This window comes from Opisthocomus hoazin, chromosome 22 (genome assembly GCF_030867145.1).
Source record: "Opisthocomus hoazin isolate bOpiHoa1 chromosome 22, bOpiHoa1.hap1, whole genome shotgun sequence".
In the NCBI taxonomy this organism is placed as follows: domain Eukaryota; kingdom Metazoa; phylum Chordata; class Aves; order Opisthocomiformes; family Opisthocomidae; genus Opisthocomus; species Opisthocomus hoazin.
This window is the reverse complement of record NC_134435.1, coordinates 3,220,017-3,241,436: the sequence shown is the minus strand read 5'-3', so window position 1 is coordinate 3,241,436 and position 21,420 is coordinate 3,220,017. Positions and strand designations below refer to the sequence as shown.

General features: G+C 53.0%; 1 protein-coding gene across 7 annotated transcripts in view; it reads right to left on the bottom strand.

Annotated features, from left to right (window-relative positions):
* Positions 1-20,668, bottom strand: part of TCF7 (transcription factor 7) — a 79,351-nt gene extending 58,683 nt beyond the window's left edge. For all 7 annotated transcript variants that reach the window (XM_075441821.1, XM_075441823.1, XM_075441824.1 and 4 more), the window contains exons 1-3: positions 20,409-20,668; positions 20,244-20,310; positions 19,866-19,972 (exon numbers count right to left, since the gene is read on the bottom strand). In XM_075441821.1, the coding sequence (XP_075297936.1) occupies positions 19,866-19,972; positions 20,244-20,310; positions 20,409-20,603 (369 nt within the window). In that variant the 5' untranslated portion in view covers positions 20,604-20,668. The remainder of the gene's footprint in view (positions 1-19,865; positions 19,973-20,243; positions 20,311-20,408) is intronic.
* Positions 20,669-21,420: the final 752 nt, after the last annotated feature.

Here is a 21,420-nt window from a genome sequence, read left to right as displayed (position 1 = left end):
AGGGTGCTGCGCGCTGCCCAGCTGAGGATGCGCAGGCGGCGCGAGGGCTGTGGTTCGCGGGCTCCCCGATCTTTGCTCGACAAAAGGAGGTGCTCCAGCAGCGCATCCCCCCTGCTTTCAGACCAGCCGGGTCCTCTCCACCCCCGGCAGGAAGCGTGCCACGTCTGCACCCCACCGTGCACCCCGCGGCCACAGCACCCTGCCTTCCGGCACCGTGCCACCGGCGCGCAGCCTTCGCACGAGATGCGCCCGGCACCCCCAGAGCGGCTGGGGACCGGGCAGCCCGGCCACCCAGACCCTGCCACCGAAGACCGGGGCCACGGCTGCGTGCTGGCAGCTCCGCTCCGCCATTGGAGATACCCCATCGGGCACACGAGCCCGGCAGCTCCACTACCCACCGGCAGCCACAGCTCGCCGGCTCTTTTTAGGCCAGCTCTAAAGCTGGTAAACACTTGGACTTGTCTGACAAAACACCCGAGCAGGAGGAAATGGGGTGTGTGCAGAAATACTCCATTACATATTGTAATGGCAGACATTAATTCAATGTTAATAACACTTTGCACTTTTCAATCACATATTCTAAAACCCTTTAGATAGGTGGGGAAGCATTTGGCTGATGATTACTGGGCAGAGCCCAAAGGTGTATTCTTCCCTTAGGCACCAGGAGATGAAGTGACTTGTCAGAGTGGCAGAGCTGGGAAGAGAATCTACATCTACCCATTTCCAGACCCACATTCCCATCTAGTTGCCAGAAAGAGGAGTTAATTTAAATATTACCGTTTGCTGACCTACTTACGACACTACCATCAAAACTTGGGAGCAACAATCACGTATATTCCCCTCTATACTTGGGTTTTTTTAGGATCACGCTATCTTTGAAGTACGCCTTTCAGCTGCATTAAACAGACGGATCATTATTATTCGCTCCACTTTCTTAACGAGTCCCTGTTTGCTGCGCTTCAGCCGCTGCAGGATTTGGATCGACTCTAGCTCAGCCTCGCAAGCCTGGCAGCCATCATCCCAGCGCAGCGACTGCTCACTGCTCCGATCACCGTCGTCACCCCTTGCCCGGGAGCCGGTGGTACCCAAAGAGTTTGAGACCATGCCTGTACCTGCTCCTGGTTGTCCTCTTCCCCTCGGTTTTCCTTCTAAACAACCCTCTCCTTCATCCACCAGCCCAGCTCCGGCACTCAGCAGGCCACCTTGTCACCCTTTATCGTCAACCTTCCTCCCCTTCACCGAAACCCCAAGCCCTTTCCTGCTCGCAGAGAGAACTACAGGCACAACCCAACGTCAACAACCGCAGCATGCGACGTGAAAGACGAATTCAGAATACGCCGTCTCCTACCCGGCGGCCGGCACCACCCAGCACGGCTCTCCTCCCGCGGTTTCTCGGGTCCCGGTCCCCCACAGCCCGCCGGGCATCCTGGTGCCAGGCAGGGCGAAACCTCACCAGAGGTTGAAGCCGCTGCGCTAGATTAAAAAGCTGATAGTGAAAATTTGAAGTAAGAGGACGGAGGAAATGGTCAGCCTCGTGCCCAGTTTCGAGGGCTGACCAGTGCTTCCTAAGTAGGTCACATCGTGTGGAGGGGAAATCTCTGTCATCTGACCTCGCTACCGCCGAGCTGTCCCAAAGAGCCTCCCTGGGTACGGCCACGCCAACCATGCTCCGCTCACCCCACACGCTGCCGGGAAAGCCGACCCGCAGAGCCACCTACACGCCTGCAGCCGCGGAAGGGTGAGATCCCAACAGGAATCCCCCGGGTGACGCCAGCCGGACAGAAACACCGTCCCCAAAACGCTCCCTGGGTCACCGGGAGCCGTTAGACATCCCCAGCCCCACCGCAACCTCGCTCGACACAAACTGTTTACAGACATTTTATCGAGGTGCCCCAGGTGTGGATGCGGTTACCGACTTTGAGACTGTTTACCTCATCCTCCTTTCTGCATCACATTGTCACTGACTGTACGTACAAATCAGATAACAATGGCACTCTGGTCACAGCCAGCTCAGCCGCTGCGCTCTGGGCGCACAGATGCAGCGGAGGACGCGGTGCATGTACGATCCTCGCAGCAAACCACACCACGAGCTGGTGCAATCAAGTATCTGCCTTATCTCATTTTTTGCTGAAGTAAATTACACTGAATTTTTTTTTTTTTTTACCCTTTTCAAAGCTAATACACAAATGACAGGATGTTGTTGAAGGAAAATATGAGCTTTCATAAGCTATTATTATTAGCACATGCGCACCTCTCCGCTGCTTTGATCTCACTGTAGGTTCGTGTTTATTCCTCCCGACTCTGCACCGGCTGAACTCAAACCCCACGTCTGCTCCGATAGAGATCACGGACAATTAAAGTTGGATTTGTTAGCCACAACATCGTGGAGCCAGAGCTACGGGATAATTACCAGGGTGACATTCGGCCGAACGCGCTATATATAGTTTTCCCAAAGTCTCTCGGCCGTGACGAGGTGTTTGCTGTAAAACGGAAGGGTGGCAATGTGTACTGAGTAAGCGCTCTTTGATATTTCCCATGTAACTTAGAGCGTGTTCAGGTTTTGTTTGCAGCGGAACCGTGCTTCTTCCATTGTTTTCTGAGCAGAAAAAAACCCCCAACAACGTTCAAAAAGCCATTACGGGCTGCCTTAAAAACGGCGTCAGGGATTCGCAGCCATCTCAGCTGGGTTCAGTGACCAAACGAAGTTTATATATATTATTATCTATGGGGTTTTTAACACTTCTGCCGGCAGCGCAGAGTCAACCCTGCTGCAGAAAAGTAATTCCAGGGTGTTTCTGCTTCAGTCATCAGGGGAATCGTTTGCTGAGCTCCAATCAATTACAGGTCCAGAGCCTCGGCGCGGGCAGGGGAGCTGCGCAGACAATCCTCAGGGCACGATCCGGTGGTGATGCACCAGCAGAAAACACCACCTTGGCTCTTAGTCCCTGGACTAAACTTGCAAGGCCAGCAACCAGAGACAAGCAGGCAGCTTTTCAGTGAGCAAATATGACTCCACGCTAAATTAAGTCCCGGAGACTCCAGTACCCCAGCAGGGTTCATTTGTGCTTGGTGCTGTACAGGCTGACGGGACCAGAGCCCTTCAGCTGCAAAGCTGGCTGAAAACAACCACTTTTACCAAGGTAAATGGAAGGAATGAGTTACAGGGAATAAAGAAACAGGAATGGGACAGGTGATTCAGTCAGCTGGCTTCATGTGCAGTTAGACGACAATCTTAGACAGCGCAGCCACGCTCTAACCCACCGACAGGCCACGAAAGGCAGCACGCGGGGATGAAACGCTGCAGCGGTGGGAGACCCACGGCTGGAGGGGCACTCGTCCGTCCGTCCATCCCTGCATCTTGCTGCTGCTACAGCCCGTGTGCCCCAGCTCCCCCTCCTTCGTCCCCACGGGGCAAATGGACAGGCGTTCAAAATACCCCTGCGACAGCAGCTGGGATGAGCCATGTGAAAAATACATCGGGGAAAAAAGGCATCAGAAGAAAAAAAACATATTCTTGATGAATGTTTCTGTGAAAATTCTGACCTGGTAAAAAACATTACCTATTCAATGTTAAACAACATCAACCGAGCACGGGCAGCCTGCGAAAAATACCAAAGGCGAGAAGTTTGTAGAACTCTGAAAATTCCCCGTCAGCCTTAACGACTGTGGAAAGGGAATCGGGAAGGGCAGCAATCGCAGGAGACAGCGGCTGCCAGCACTGCTGAGTGATATTTACATCAATGTCCTGCCAACAACACCATTACTGGATTATCAGGGCGGATTAAGCCTTTAGCCAATTACCCCGACTGGTAAATTGGAGATTGTCTAGACTTTTTCATGCTCGACAATATGCATGAAGTTTCTCTTTATCGCTACAGCATCACACGATGCTCTCGTGGGATGTAATCCTGCGCTTCCCCGGGAGCTCCAGGTGAGCCCTGCCTGCAGCTCCGGGCTGGCTCGGTGCGGCCCCGCGCGCAGACAGATTTATTTCAGACGGGATTCTCATAAATTCAGAACGACTTCCAAATTTCTTGACTAGGAGATCAAAGAGGCGAGCATTTGCTTCATGCCATCTGTGGAGCTGCTCGACAGGGCAACGCAGTCTGCGGAGGGGGGAGGAGAAGGGAAGAAAGGAACTCTCGGAGATTATGCCCTCAAAAACAAGCTCAAATGCCACCCTCACATTAAAAAGCACTGGTTGGCAGTAACAATTAATTTCTTAACTGAAACCCGCCCAACTGTGTCCAAGTGTTTTAATTTGCCTATTGCTACAGTATGCAAGCGAGCTGGCAGTAATGGATTTGCAATTAAAACTAAAACTGGCAAAGAAATCGCAAAGCTGGCAAAAGAGCTAATCTGCAAGCCATGATCACAAGATTACAAAGTGTTTATGCACATGCTAATTATCCGAGCGCATAGCTGAGAATGACTTGTAGGAGAGAAATCCTGGGTCTGCGTGATCCAAATCCCTGGATCCGCGCGGTCAGCCCAGCCGGCTCCCTACCTGCTTCCCACCGCTCCCGCCGGCCGGGGAACGCAGGGGAATCGCTGCGGTCCCTGCGTGGAAGCGGGGAGAGGGACACGAGACGGGCAGGCAGGGTCCCCCCGCCGCCATCCCGCCTGGCAGCCGGGGAAGGGTGGCAACTGCTTCTCCAGCAGCTCAATGCCAGCAGTCACCGGGAGCCACGTCCTCCGCTGGAATATGGACCCACCAGTGTGAAACGAAAATCACCCCGAATAAACCAGCACCCAGTTATTGACCTTATTTGGTTCCATCCTGCTATCTCCTGGCTCTCAAAACAGCTATTCCAGGAGGTCCCTGGAGATCGGCGGGCTGCGCAGCACGTGGCCCTGTGCTGCAGCCACCAAGGGCAAACACACACCGACGGCCACAAAACCTTTCCAAACTACCTGCAAAGGACAGGATGGGAAGGGAAAAGGACTTAGAAGCGATCAAACGACCGTGCAAACAGCTGGTAACAGAAAGTGACAGTGGTCAGGGGCACCATGAAGAGCGATTTTGCACCACAGGAGAGAATTTCAAGGAGAGAATAGAGCAGAAGAGGAGTCCCAGAATTAAAGGCTGCTGGGAAAACTGAGATTCTTTAATATATAGGATTAAGGATTGCCAGTATCCTCAGGGAGGAAATGCAAATCGGGTTCAGACCATTTTTTCCATAAAAATTAGGAAGCAGAAAGAATAGACTTTGAAGTTCAACATGTTAGTAAATGAAAGCAACAGCAAAGGAGACACAAAGAGAAAGCAAGCCCTGGACGCCTAGAATTATGTCTTAAACACTTGGTACTGAAAGACAGAACCCGAGGTGATGAGGAGACTTCCCTTCATGCCACGCACAGATCCCAGAAAATCTCTAGATTAGAAACTGCCTGAGAAACAAAGTATTGCACAATCAAGGTAGGACGGAGTACAGCATTCAAATGGGATTCTTCGTGCCTTATTCAGCCAGCCCGGGATGACGAGGCTGCGAGGAGCACGTCAACGAAGACCTGCTGCATGTGCCAGGCTGCTCTCGGAGGCATAGAGCAGAGAAAGGATCTCTGGACGGTGGCCTTTGCTCTACAAAATGGTGGCTGGAGTTGGTGCGGAAGGAGGTGACAGCTAATGGACATCTACGGAGATGTCAGAAATCCATCGGGAACCTCTACAGAGATTTGCAGGCCCGGCTGCATTGACAGGACTGATCATGCCTGACACCTTCATGAAGGTTAGCCCGGGCTGCACGGAGGTGGAGAAGGACCAGAAGAACATCGTAAAGATGCACAGCAATAGTCATCGCTGGGTCTGGCAGAGGGATGGACGGTCTTTGTGGTGACTTCTCAGAGGTATCAACGGCCTTGCTCAACTCTGGTAGCTGGCTGAGATGGGCAATTTGTATGTGGCTGGTGGTCATTCTAAGCTGTGTACTTGGGTAAGGCAATTACAGAGTGAGTTCTACCCATCGTTACTGGTGGCTGTGGAATGCCATGTGTCAGGAAATGGCATCCGACCATCACCCATGCAGATAAGCGTTACAGAGTTAATTAGTGCTACGGAAAGGGTGGTTCAAGGGAGAAGTGCTTCAAAACTTGGCTTGGAGATTAATTTATCCATCCCTACCTGCAATGCACTGTCGAGCAGCTAATGGCACATCCAGCTATCGGGGTAACTGAATGAAATGCAGGAGTTTATGGCGGAGAGGAGATGATACACCATGATAAAGGGGAGACGATATGATGCTGGGTCCTTCAGACTATAAACACTGTGACTCTACAGCTGTCCCTTACTCCAAATGAGATGCCTGCACTGTAAGAGTTGAAAGAATATAACACAGCCACAAAGTTTTTTGTTGTTTTTTTGTTTTTTGTTTTGTTGGTTGTTTTTTTTTTTTTAAATACATTTGGGAGAAATTTTTCCTTACATCCAGAGGTTCAGTTGGCTTCTCTGTACTTGTTAGCCAGCACCTAAGCCAGGCTCTGCTGCTGGGGTCTGCCATTCCGCCCTTCACAAGGAAAGCCCCAGATACAACTGTTGCCTATTTAGAGTCATCTACAAACCAGTTTAATAAAAGCTGACTGCATCTGCTTCCATGTTATTAGTTCTGCCCCAAAACTCTGTTCCTGGCAACACAATGTTCCACGCTAATGAGCCAAATCTTCCCCTCCCATGGCAGTGCTCCTAAACCTCCACACCATTCAGTTCACAAAGTTACCACCCTGTTTTTCCCTCGGGGGAGGGAAGGATTGCAGCTGCAGAGGGGGTTCTTCAAATAATATGAAGGCCAAAAGATCTGTGGGAAAATCTGCTCTCAGACAAATAGCACTTGGGGGCATCTGCAGAGAGAACCAGCCCCTCTTTACTTCTGTCTGGGTCCCACGTCCTTCTGGCAGCTGAGTTTTTTTATGAAGCAGGCTGCCATTAATCCCCTGCCAGTTCCTACACCCTACCATCCTCTGTGGGCAGACGGCGCAGAGGGGGAGATAACGCTGCAGGGAAGTGGTATTTACTTCAGCTGGATTCTGCGGCTTCATGGGAGAGTTTCTACTCGGGGCAGTTATTTCTCACCCGCTCCTGCTGCAGGAATGAGGGATTTGGGTTGGGCTAGGATGCCTTTTCTCAGCCCCTTTTCCAGTGAATTTTCACCCGTTCTTGCCACTTTTCTCCCTGCAGCCCCGAGCACGAGACCAACAGCGAGTCGAGGTTATCGCGCTGTAGCGATGCTGCTCAGATTAAAGAGCAATCAGATAACTCTCATTACCTAACTGAAACTCGCTGCTAGGCTTTGACAGCGAATTGAGAACGGCTGAGAGCCGGAGGAGTCTGCTGCCCCGGCAGACACCCCGCAGCACCCCGGCCGAGCCCTCCCGCCCGGCATGCGGGGATGATGGCCGCGATGCGGGGATGATGGCCGCGATGCAAGGCAGAGCCCCAGCCACCGTGAACACGTGCGGTTTTGGCCTCCGCGCGCTCCCACCTGGAGCCTCCCGTGAAGAAAATTTAGGCTTAGAAGTTGACACGGGCACAATTGCTGGCTTTAGTATTTTCCAAACGGATGTGTTAGCAAAACGGCTGGCTCTACCCCATCGTGCTTCTGAAAGTTGGACTGAACTCCTCCGTCCGCCTCCTCTACCGCTTTCTGTTATAAACCCTTCTGCACCACATGCGACAGCGGCAGCTCCCTGGAAAAGCTTTCATTCGCTTCTGACTTTGCCTCCAGCCATTAACTGACAAACTGGCAGCTAACTACTGTTAACAAATGATTTCCTAGAGATTACTGTTGAAGTAAAAAAGGTTCCAAGATAAATAGACTCATTCTTCATGACAAGGAATCTGAATTATGCATCCAGGGGTTTGGTACCGGTGTCCAAAAACTACGCCGTGCAATCCTGGAGGTTGTTCTCATCAGCATATTGCGAGCAGGTAAATCAGAAATGACATTTTGTCCTCGGTTTAACAGCCCAGATTTGCACGGCATGCGTATGTGCGACAACAGGTTGGACCATCCACTCATCGCTCCCATCCAGCTAACGCCACTCCATAAAATTACCGTTTAGGCTGAAAAGGCGATTTGTTTTGAAAGCGGGAAAAGATGCCAACCGCCTTGAAGGAGTTGTGGTTTTAGGGCCACCTGCAACTTGCTAAAAGATTATGAAATTGCAATTTGTTTAATATCTTGAAGTAAATGGTCTAATAAGCAGCACAGCTTACTTTTTTTTGGCTAGTCCTTTGATCGTTCCTGAAACATCCCCTCTCGCAGCAGCCTGGTTTGGATTTTATGGGTTTTTTTCAGCGTGGGTTTTTTTCCAGAGGCGGCTTTCCTTTCCGTGCTCTCCAAACATCGCTCACACGCGAAACGATAAAGCTTCAGCACACTCCTGGGGGAAACTGAGTCACGGAAAAACAAGCTCCTGGGGGACTGGGAGCAGAAGCTGGGATAAAACCACGCTTCCTCCGCCGCAGCCCTGCACGGCAGTTACAAGACTATCCGGTTCCTCTGCTATAAAACTCGGTAACATGCCTCACTTCTTACCTGATTCTGAGAACATCCTGTGTTCACGCACAAACCGCCGGCGTTACTCACGGCTGTGTGTTTGGCTATTTACGGGCGTCTGCCACGGCACCCGGTGCTCTCCGGGAAGGGGATCGCTCGGCTCCGTATCAAACCAGCCCCCCGGGCACAGGTGGGAGAGGGGCAGCTCCCACCCAGGGCAAACAGCAACGCGCCCGCCCGCCAGCCCGCCCGCCTCCGCAGCGCTGGGCTTAGCAGGAAAGCTGGATGAGGAGTGATGCTGTCGGGTACGGGAGCTGATCTTTCAGGGGCTCACCGCAGGCTGCCTCACCCCTCAGTACGCATCTATACGTGGAACTATGTACCAGATCAGTACAAACAGTGTCTTATCATTTTAAACCATTTTTTTCTGCAATGTTTAAATCACAGAATGGTGGGGGTTGGAAGGGCCCTCTGTGGGTCACCCAGCCCAACCCCCTGCCCAAGCAGGGTCACCCAGAGCAGGCTGCACAGCACCGCGTCCAGGCGGGGCTGGAATATCTCCAGAGAAGGAGACTCCACAGCCTCCCTGGGCAGCCTGGGCCAGGGCTCCGTCACCCTCAGAGGGAAGAAGTTCTTCCTCATGTTCAGCTGGAGCTTCCTCTGCTTCAGTTTGTGCCCGTTGCCCCTTGTCCTATCACTGGGCACCACTGAAAAGAGTTTGGCCCCATCCTCCTGACACCCTTGAGATATTTATAAGCATTTACAAGGTCCCCTCTCAGCCTTCTCTTCTTCAGCACGTAGTTATACACCATTTCCAGTTAATGCCGACAACCAAGCAACTGGCACTGATGCATCAGGTAATTATCTGTCCTCTTGAGTGAAGAAATTCAATTCTCTCTACAACAGCTCTTGTGTTCAAGTGCTGTCAGAAGTCCCAGTCAGCGCATTTAGCGTTTTTACCTGAATTCTGCTCCTAGTGGGAAAAGCAGAGTTCACCAGAATAGCAGAAAACTTATGTTACCAGATATAACCCTGCCTTCAGCCACCAAATTAATTATGGAAAACACAAAAAGACTTAGGCACGATGGTAACTTCAAGGCAGAAGTGTTCAAAAACTCTCTGGCTTTCTCTAACCATCAGTATCTGCTGCACTACACAGAGCATGCATGCCAACAGGAACCAATATTTCTTAGCACTTTGATGGGAATAAACCCTTAAATTACCGCTGTCTGCGTTCAGAAGTGAACGCATTCACTCGAAGTCGAGAGAGAAGTACCACCTTGGCAGGGTGTTCCCATGTCCCCCTCTGCAGCTGTTTGCGGGAGCTAAATTAGCAACAGCAAACACGTTTCTGTGGGTTTCACATTTACAGCATTCGATTCTTCAAAGCTGCTAACAGCCTGCAAGCATTCACCCCATCGATCTCAACACTTCAGAGCCTGTCGCCGTTGGAAAAGGACCCCAGAGCTGGACAAGGGACAAGAGCTGCCCGTAAGTTAAAGCAACGCAGAGAATGACGGTGAGTCTCACAGTGGATCACTCGGGGCTGCATCGCTCGAGGAGTTTGTGTCCTGCCCCATCACAGCTACATCTGACCCGAATGAAGCTTCAGACTTCATCATTTTTGTGCCAGCTATTTAGGAAGCAATGCCATTTTCCTCAACACCCTATTATTTCATTGGCTATCTCCAAAGATTTTGCTCCAGTTCCAAAAGCAAACTTCTTTTTGAGGAAATGGGATGTTCCCACCTGGCTTTAGCAGGGCCACCCGCCTAAAACCCCGGACCAGCTTACACCGCACCCCTCCGCCATCCTGGGGTACGTCTCCAGCATCCCCACCTCTGCCCACAGAACAAAAACGCAAACGCGAGACCAGCGCCGAAGGTTCAAACGTTTTTCAGAAAGCGGTCCCTACAGTAACGATCTCCAACAAACAACAAGCTAAAACCGAAACGCAACAGCAGTAACATCAAACCCGACGGCTCTTCAAAAAGATCCCCAGCGATACCAGCTGGCAGGGCTCTGTTGCCTATCCCAGAGCTACGGCAGCTCATCCCAGCCAGGGCTTTGCTGCGAGCACATCGCAGCCAGGAGGCTGCAGCCTTTCATACTGCAAAACAAAAGCCAAGTTCTGATCGCCGGGACAAGGAAGAAATTTTTTTTGTTGTGGATACATTGGTATATAATTACTGCAGATTCCATTTACTTTCTTTCGAATACTAAAACAGCTACAAGAGCCGGGGAGATGTGGCAGCTCCTCGTGTTATCATCTAACACTCTAGGTTTGTATTTTGAGAGTTAACCCCACAAATATCAGGGATGTGTGCGCCTATTGAAGGAAAAAGAAAATATTCCCATTGAGAGGAGAAAGGGAAATACAACTGATACTGTCAACCGCTGTCAAACTGCTAGCAAGGGAAGGGTTTCACGTAAAATTAAAAAAAAAAGAAAAAAATTTCACCATTTTCTCAATAAAATCAGGGTTAGAAAGATCAGAAAGGAACACCCCGGCTTAAGAGACTATTCATGGGACGAGAACGTGGAAAATTCCATAAAGCAGAAATGTTGCTAAGAATATTCAAAAGTCAAAGCTTTCTGTGGGTGTGCATGCATAGAGATGTCAACACAGCTATTTCATGATCACCGAAATTGCTACTAGCCTGCATCCTCTCTGAACGGCTATTTTTAGGACCCAGGCTTTCATGTGGTGTAATGATGTGGATTTTACAAGAGCATTTATAATGTGTTTCATATGGGGCACAGTCCTGGAGGAATTGCTTTGTATCAGAGAAAGTTAAACAGAAAGGTTTGAGTGGGGTTTTTCTTTTTTTAAATTTATTTCTTATTTTATATTATTGGTTCTGGTTTGGATTTAGGGCTGATGTGCATATTTCCATTTATCCTACATGACAGCACTGGCTGTCCCAAAAGGATGCTCGGCACAGCACGACGCGATCCTGCAGAACGTCACCGGGATGTCCGAGCCCGCGCGTCCCTTTGCCCGGTCGGATTCTGGGGCTGGCAGTGCCACACGCTGTCAGCTACAGCACGAAGCCACAGCCCAAAGGCCAAGTTTCGGCCGGGGGTACGCTGGGGTCAGGGGTTGCGCCCCGTCACCCCCCCTTCAGCATCCGCCTTTCTTCTTTGCCGTACAAAGAGAGGTTTGTAGAAGCAGACGACAGCTCCTCGCTATCTCCGCTCCCAGCCAGTAATTCCGGGGCAGCGGCACGTAACGAGAGGCAACTCATCAGCCTCTCCATGCTAAGAACAACAAGTTCTCATGTGGTAGAGCTCACGGTGCTCCATTTCCTAAGCACGCAAGCCATCTCCGCAGTGCCACCTCCTCGGTGCTAGAAGAGAAATCCCACATTTTGGACCCTCTCTTAGCATTTTGCTGGACAGAGCATCTCCCCAGCGCTTCTTCCACGAGCGTGGTTATACCCGTACCCCCTTGCACCAAATCACGAACACTTTACCATCCTGGGCTTTCACATTTCGCTTCTGCTCGAGTCCCATCAGAGGAGAACCTCTGTTTACGCTCGCGTACGCTATTCCTCCGAGCAAACCACAGCAGAAAACAAATTCAACACACAGCACACAAGTTGAATACCTTAAAAAACAAAAAAAAGTCTTTTTTCGCTCAGACCATGATCACTGTGCAGCTCTTCAAGGCAGACATGTACTTTGTATATTCGAGCTCCGGATTCCTCACGGAACAAAGGAGATACTGTTGAGACGGCTTTTTGCCTATCATTTAATCAAATGTAAAGTTGTTATAACCGGAGGGGGAAAGCGCTCTAGATTCTAGCATCCAGCTTTACTTTGGTTTCGAAAACTTACCACAGCATTGTGGAGTTTATTGTTTTGTTCAACAAAATACTAATTTTGGGACCCCGTGAAACACAATGAACCAGATTCTTCGCGTAGCCGCGGAGCCGTGTTTCGCACAGCAGCGGCGGGCGGCAGAGGAGCCGTGGTTTGAAGCCCCTCGGGTGACCCCTCGCCCAGCTCCTCCAGCCAGCGGGATGCTCCAGAGGGGTCCCGCCAGCTCTGCCAGGTTTTGCTAACCCTCCTCATCCTCAGTTTTGACCAAACCTCTCCCTTCCTCCGTGAAACCACCTCACAGCGGTGGTGGAATAGCCCTTCGTGACTTTGGGAAGGGTGATGAAGACCCAAAGGCCAGAGAAAGGGCCATAGGATGGAGCAGCGAGAAGTCGCTCCGTCAGGAGGTGAAGCCGAGAGCTCTTTGTCCAAGCTCATTAGGAGGTGACCAAGCCAAAGATCCTGCCGTAATCAAGACCGGGAGGCACGTGATGTTGCAATCGCTTCCCTTAAGAGCCGAAGTCAGTGGGTTTGTGAGCCGGCGGCGCGCGCTGAGCCGGCAGTCCCCAGGCGAGAGCCAAGACCTCGGCTGACACTCGCAGAGGGCTTGGTACCGACTTCGCAGCTTCCCAGGACATCTCATCGCCCACGCCACAGAACGCTCGCCCTGCCTGGGGGGTGGAGGGAGCCGTGCCCTCCCGGACAGACCGCTGGACAAGCCGGCAGACGGAGCAGGCGTTCGCTCCTTCCTGATTCAGCTGGATTAAAACTGGAAACTGGGAAAGGAACAGCTCCGTATCCTGTTCCCAACCCTCTGAGTCACCCGTCCTCCTACCAAACCTTTGTTTCATCCTCCAGACACAGACACTAATGAGCTAGTATCATGGTATAGCCTATTTTTTAAAGGGAGATTTGGAAGAATAGCACACGAAAGAGCCTGTGGAGGGGACTCCGATGTCCCAGCCCGGCACCAGCCTGGGATCTGGTCAGGCTGAGAAGTTTTCCCTACCCAGGCGGCTCTGCAAAGAATTCAGGAAGCGACTTGTACCTACTCTCCTCTTTCTGTGCCCTCCACCCACCATTGGTAAATGATGAGGTAAGAACATGTACACATCAGGCTGGGAGAGATGCTGACGCAAGCCATCTCCTGGCACCAAGACCAGGGAGCCGGAGTGGCAAAGCCATGGAAATCCAATGACAGGAGCAGCAAAGGGACGCAGAGGTGTTACATGGTGGCTGCAGACAGCCCAAAGTCTCAGAGGGCTGGGATGGCGAGAAGCTCCAGCAACGCCCTCCCCAAGAGGACAGCGCTGAGGATGGTTGGCATCTAGACCCTCTTCAAATTCATGCAACGGACGGGAGAAGGCAATCCTTGAGGATTTTGTGAGGAATCTGTGACCGGCGCTGGAGGTTTCAGTAACTGAACGGCAGCACGTGCTCGACTGCTGTTCACCCTCAGCACAGCCTCCCCAGGAGCACACACGATGCTCACAGACGCAGGGGTCTTTCCTTCACCTTCTCTACAAAGCCCAAAGCCCAGCCTGGACAAAACGCCAGCTAAATTCAGTCCTGCTGGACCCACTCATGGCCGAAGGGCAGACAAAGAACGGCGGGTGTGAAATCAATGGCAAGCCGTAGATGTCTCCTCCAAACTGCTGATGTTTCTCAGCGCTTGACTGTGCTCTACCAGGAACCATCATGTCATGCACACACAGACACACACGGCCCAGACCAGATTGCGATCTTAGGTGTGCAGCTCATACCACCCATGCCCTGAAAACCTGCTTCACTTGCAGATCACGCTGCAGATAGAGAGGGATTCAGCCTGCGATTAGGATCCGGCCCTTCACAGATGATCTCTGAGAGCAGTCAGTCACCCCTACAGACTCGGCGACGTCTCTTTAGTCACAGGAACACACGCGGGGTTACTTCCATGGGTACCTCGGAAAGGCAAACGCCAGCACACCCAACCCTACGGATCTGTCAGAGTTTCCACCCGAACGCAGGAATTTAACGGTGCCTGCAGAATTATTGCAGGGAAGGGACCACGAGCAGCGAGGCGAGCAGCAAGAGCACGTCGAGAGCTCCTCACCACCCTCCCACCGCTCCCCCTTGGCTCGGTTAAAGCTCTGGATACCGGACCAGCTCTGTTCTTTCATCTCGGACACATCGTGCGCCGCTTACCCCCAAACCACTTTGTTCTTCACGGTTAAACTTTCAAAAATATTAATCATTAACATGGATGAGCTTTGGGAGCTCGGGTTGATGGTTTTGATTTTCTCTCCAACTTCTCACCCGGCTGAGCCAATAACACCTCAAACAGCAGGAACGGTGCCGTTACCGTACACGGTCTCACCGCAGCTCCCCCCGACACAGCACCCCGTGCCCAGGAAGCCAGTCCCAGGGCAGCCTGCGAAGGAATCCCATCGGGAGAGCAGATCTCGAACTGTCGGAATCACGTGCACGCTTACTCACATGCACGGATTTACATAAAACTTGCTTTTGTTTCCCTGCGACGTTTTCCTTTCTCTTTTTTTCATTCCAAACGTTTTTAAAAATAAGGTTATATCGGACCACACACAGGCAGTGCTGTATCATGTCACTGCTTCTTAAGAAGAACTCTCTAATTTATTTCAAAGAGAAGTTCTGCTTCAAAATTGAGGGTGTGATATGAACTCAGAAATTAACACAAGAATTTTCCTTGGGGGGGAACCAGGGCTGAATCAGACATGCAATAAATGACCTCGGAAGCCCTGTGCCTCGGTACATCCACCTACCCGACATTATGCTTTAATATAAAAAAATTATTTTCACCATTATCCTATTCCAAGCCAGGTAGGAGAGCTGGAAGAAGCGGATTCGCCCTGGTCAGGAGGGAACAAATGACTCCTCCGTCTGTCTGCCAGGACGCCCATCAGCAGCCGCCGCACTCGTAATGTTTTCTGCTGGGAATCGAACAATTCTCGGCGACGGAGCGCTGCCCCGGCGAGGTGCCGTCGGTGCCAGGGAGCCCGGCGGGGATGCTGCCGGCGATGCCGCTCTCCCGCAGCGGCGGGCACCGCACGGAGCGACCGCGTGCTTGCAGCCGCCCTCCCTCCGCGCACGGCATCCGGAGAGGGACCCGGCAGCCCCCTGGCAGCGACAGATCCCCGCCATGCAGCGACTCCAGGGAGTTGTGCCACTGGTTTCGAGAAGATCAGAACCCAACACAGGAAGAGGCAACACCAAGCTATCGCCCTGACGGCGCAGGCGAGGACGGAAAGGTCTCCACACGGCAGCAGCAGAGCTGCAGATCTCCTGCCACCCAACAGCCTCCGGCAAAGGGATGGAGAGCCTCGGGGGAGCGGGCTGCGGCCGACGAAGCCGTGTCCCAGGGTCCCCGTCCTCCAAAGGGCCGCGGGAGCCTGCCAGCCCCGTGCTTTTCGACCTCGCGTTCGGCATCTGGGACCCGTGGCCCCAGGCCAGCAGCAGCCACGCTTTCATCTTGCCCTGCCCAAGGGGACCTTTGAAGCCCTCTGAGCGGGAACCGAGCTCACGGGTGACCGCAGGGAGCGGGCTCTGAGCATCGCCTTCAGACGGGGACTCCAGACGTGCAGAGGCTGGGGAGGTACCACCACCCTTCTGCTCCTACACAAGCTCTGGTTAGACAACTTCATTCTTAAGAAAATCAGGCAGTGACTGTTTTCCAAAGAAACAGAGGCTCTCGGACCTCTGTTTCTCACACAGACAGAAGGTCCAGTGCCTCAGCTTTACACATCAACCACGTAAACCCTGCCTTCACGCATCCCACGTGCTCACCGCACACAACAGCGGTGTGCTGAGGGAGCACAGAGCTCTCCCACCAGCAGCAGTGGGGAGGGCTTGTGCCCTACATACGGAACAGCAGGGCTCACCCCCCTCTTTTCTAAGCCTATTTACAAAAGGAACTTAAAGGAACTTATAAGCACTCCTTCTACCATTTAACTACCACATGGTACAAGATATAACAATGTTCAGAAAACCCCCTCGGGTCTAAACTCAATTATACAACTGTAGCAAGAAAAATATTTTAATCTGATCAAAGTTAACATGTTTGACCATGTCTGACCTCTCATGTTTGTAACCACCTAAAAGGCTGATGTTCTTACTAAGGATGTAACTTAATTTGATTTCAAGTCATTTGTACTATTTAAAAAAGGATATAGTTTTACGATTTTATATTTCATTTAGAAAAACAGTTCTTCAACTTGTTGACATTCTTTGGAGGTTTCTTGCAGATTTTTAATCAGCAAATCCTATGTATTCCACTCTGGGAAAAGCTGGATTTTGCAAGAGCCGGGAGAGTCAACGCAGACTCACGAACCACCACGCACGCGACACCCAAGAGCCGGGTGAGAAACGGTTCTCCAGACGCCTTGCAAGACGTCGAGATTTCGGATGCGTGCACGGGCTGGGCCGAGACGCTCTGCCACGAGCGTGCCCTCCGCGGCCCGGCCAGCCGACGGGCACTCACAGCACGCTCCCACAACACGGGACGCCCGGCCTCGTGGAATAACTACGGTTGGAAAAGACCTCCATGATCATCAAGTCCAACCGTCAACCCAACACAACCGTGCCTGCTAACTCATGTCCCCCCAAAGCCTCGTCCCCCACCTCCAGGAGCATCTTCCCCTGCACACCCTGGCCACCCGCAGCCCTCCTCCCTCTGACAGCCCTGCTGCTCCCACCGGCATCGCTCCGGCTGAATTCGTCGCCCCAAACCGCCGCGTGCCACCTGCAGCGACGGCGCCGAGCCGAACGCCCGGGACGCGCGGCGGGGTGGCCCTGGCCACATCCTGCTGCTCGCCGGGGACATCAGCCACGCTCGGTGCTGGCACCGATCTCAAGCACCCGGAGCGACACCATGGCGTGTAAATAACACAAGCGGGTGTGTTTTGGTTAAGAAAAAAAAAAAAAAAGAGGCAATTTTGGCTGGGGGGATGCGGGCAGCCCAGCAGGATGCTGGGGTGAGGAGCGTAACAGTCAGCGGGCTGCAACCACCTCGAGGGAGACACAGCAAGAGCGATGCTGCTGAGAAAATATGAAAGGAGAAAAAGCAAAGCAGCACGCCGGTAACGCCGGTAGCGACACACCCACCCAGGCAGGCACCCCGGGCCGGCTCCGGTGCTGCCAGCAGCACCCTGATGGGGTTCAGGGGGAGCCCACAGGGGGAAAAAAAAAAAAAAAAGTAAAAAAAATAAATGTGGTTTCACGGTGCGGCGCAGGGCGGGGGTTCAACCCGCAGCCTCGGTGCCGGCCACCCTTCGTCCTTCAGGGAGCTGTATTGTATTTTTCAAACCAGGTAAATGTAAAGCCTTTGACAGTTTGCCAAAGTACTCCTGGGTTAAATTTTTTAATTTCTATGTTTTGAAGGTTCTGAAACTAATCCTAGCTGCAAACAGCCGTTTCCAGGAAGCCTCATTAACCAAAATACAATCTCCACTACCAAGTGCACGCATGACTGTGATATGTAATCCCATTCACGCACACAGCCCTCCTCCTCGACTCCTGCTCAAGTGTTAATTAAACACACTTTGATGGACGGCTAAGCACCTGCAATCTCCAGGCACAGATCTGACCTCCTCAGTTATGGGAAGCACCCACCAGGTTACAGCCCAAACTTTATACAATATGCACAGCAGCAACTAATCTACACGAGAGCAATACATAATTTACTATGATAACCTTTGTGCAGTCAATATAAATACAAGACAAAATGGCCCAGAATGCTATATCAGAATAGCTGCTGTACCAAGTCGAGAAACCAAACGACCAGCCCTTATCTGAGGAACAAATCTTCCCGGGGCTGTCAGGTAACAGAGTTTCAGCCGAAAACATCAAATCAGCTTTCCAAGCCAGGCACCATCCAGCGGCGCAGGATCCGAGCAGGCCCGGGCAGGGCTGGCTGCGGCAGGGGAGGATGGCGGTGGCTCTCCGGGGACGGGATCACCCCTTCTCTGCCACTCGGTTTTCCCCCCGTCCAGTTCCGCACAGTCTGCTCCCGTCTGCTGCTCCGGCAGTAACCTCTCGGGGTGTTACTGCATTACCAAGGGGAAAGGCGACTCACAAACCACACTCTACTTTTTAGCCTGCTTGCTAATAAATAGGCTGTTGCACTTTGCTGCTCATCTTGGTTTCAATATTCCACTACAATAAATAGTTGCTGGGCTAATGTAACTCTGAACTTACCCAGATCCTACACCAGGGAGCAAACTAAATGTGTTTAAGTAAGACAAGTTTAATATCATCATTTAAAATTTATCAGCAAGAGAGCACCTTAATGTTTCGGGGGGGAGGGTGAGGGGGTACCTGGACAAAGGGACACAAGGTGGGAAGCGACAGAAAAAATGCTCATTCGGATTGCAACAACGTGCATTGGCCCTGCCTTGCAAACGCGTCTTTTCTCGCTGCAAACTGGAGGAAGGCTGCAAAATTTAGGGACAGATCCTTGATATCTGCAAACCGACTTCAGCAAAGCTACGACGGTCAGCAGCTGGGGAACCAGGCCCCCCAGGAAGGGCTGGGGTACGGCCGGCTCCCGGCTCCTTCGGCCGCCCAGCCCGGCAGCGTCGGGACACGGCAGGGATTCCCGTGGACACGGTCCCGTCGCGCTAGAACCCGAGTTTCCCACCCCGCAATCCATCCGTTTTTCATAACATCAGTGTAACCTCCCGCCCCTCCAGCGAACAAATGCCCGAGATCAAGGGCGGTGTTCTATATTCTTTTAAGCCTTCTCCTGCTAAAGGTTAAAAACTAAAACCGAAATAAGCCAAACGATGCTCTGTGCTCATTTACTGACTGCAAACGCAGAACAACGTCTGAAATGAACGCTGCAACGCCGGCTCCCCAGGAGCGACACCGGCCGCAACCGCCTGCTGCCATGTCATGACATTATTTTCTGAAGTTCCGATCGCGATGGTGATGTGAAAAGACAGCTTTTGCAGAGAAGCCTTTAGTTTTAATCATTCAGATCGCAAAAAAAGCCTCATAAACACTAGAACATACAGAATTACCAAAGCTGATTTGATCCAAGAGGGAAAAACTTTACAGGAAGAAGACGGGAACAGTCCTCCAGCAGCATTAAGCCTTTTCCTAAAAACCTCTATGGCCATTTTAGAAGCACAAGCTCCGCTTTCCGGGCCACCATCCGCCACAGAGCCCTAACCGAGGCCAAAACCTGGCCATGTCCCAAGCAGATCCACCGCGGGACGCATCCCCGAACACAAACCCCAGGAGCCGCTCGCCTCCAGAGCCGGCGACCCAGAGAAAGGCAGGGCCATTCTCACATCAGGTATTCGGGCTGGGCTGCTGGAGGAGCAAAGCCGAGCCCAGAGGACAGGGAAGTGGGAAAAGAAGCTCTTCCAGCTACTTCGGAGCGAAGCATCCTTCCCCCTTCCCACCTCGGCTGGGACAGAACCGGGTGTTTCAGCCGGTGGGAAAAAAAAGACACCCGACGTGCAGGTGCCTGCGCCGTACGTCCTCCAGCAGCGAGAGAGGCCGCGAAACTCCTCCGTGAGGAGAGGATGGACTCACCAGAGGCGACATGGATCCGTTCGGCAGGTACGGGTCCGAGAGCATGAGGAAGGGGTAGCCGGAATACGCCGAGCCTTTGTACATCCCTGGGTCCTGGGGCTTCATACCTGCCAAAATGGAAGCCCCCCGTCAAGATTCACCTCAGGACAGGTGATTCCTCCGCTGGTCAGGGCCCCCCAAAGAGGCTACAGCACATTTTGGGAGCCTTTTTGCCCCACGCTCCTCAGAAAGGGTGTTATGGGGGGTGGGGATGTTTTGGGGACCCTCGTTGATGAGGGGAGCAGCGGGCTGGGGATGGGAGGCTTCACCCCCTCCCCAGGGGAGGCCAAGGGGGGAACCGGGAACCCCGAGAGACGCGGGGGGCTCGCCACCACTAACCATCATCCATGTGGTCCGGGAGCTTCTCCTGATAAACCCTCTGCGGGTCCTGCACTCGCCTGACGGCCTGGATGGGGAGGAGAGAGAGCGGCAGCCGGGGCTGGAGGAGGGGGAGGGTTTGGGGGGCGGGGGGGGGTGTGGGGTGTGGGGGGGGTCCGGGCTCACCTCGGGGTCGGCGGCGGCTGCGGGGCTCCCGCTGCCCTCCGACTCGTTCACCAGCGAGGACTTGAGGTCGGCCAGGTCGCGCTCGGTGAAGGCGTTCTCCGGGATCTTCTCCTCCTGCTCGCCCTCGTCCTTGAAGGCCAGCAGCTCGTCCGTGGCCCCCAGGTCGTCCCCGCCGCCGCTGCCCAGCTGCGGCATCTTCCTCCCGCCGCTCCGGAACTCTCCCGGCGAGCGGTGTTCTCCGGAGCGAGCCCTTCGCACTTCTTTACTATCTATTTTTTTTTTTTTCCCCTCCCTCACTTTCCCCCCCCCCCTTCTTGAAAAAATAATTTTGCTCCCTCTTCAAATTTTTCTTTTTAAATTTTTTTTTTTAAAAGTTTTTTTTTCCCCCCTCTTTTCCAACTTTCAAACTTTCTAAATCCTTAACAGGGAAAAAAAAAAAATCAAAAAAATTTCTTTTTCCTTCTTAAATCTTTTCCTCCCGGCGCTTCTGCGGGGGGCTCGGCGGGCGCCGCGGGATGCCGGGCTCGACAGCCCCCCTCGCCCCCCCAGCCCACCCCGGTGCCGTGCCCCCCCCCCCAGCCCCGGAACGCTCCCCGGGAGCAGCGGCCGGCGGCGGCTCGGAGCGGGGCGGCCGGAGGCTCCCAGCGCCCGCTCCCCGTCTGCGATCGCGGCGGCGCGGCGCTGCCGACATCAAAGGCGCCGCCGGGTGATTGGCAGCCGCGGGGCGGGGCCGGGGGCGGAGCCACACGCACACACACACGGGCGCACACGAGCGTTCCTTAAAGGGACCGGCAGCCCCTAATCCGCCTGGGGGGCTGGGGGTGGGGGGGTTTGGGGGTGCGGCGGTGGGGAGCGCTGGGGGGGTCGGTGCAGCCCCCGGCTTGTGCGGGCACATCTGTACGCACCCGCGTCTCTGCGCCACATCTGTACGGAGACCGCCCCAAGCTGTGTCAGGGGACGTTCACGTTGGATACTGGGGAAAATTTCTATACTGGGAGGGTGGTCAGGGACT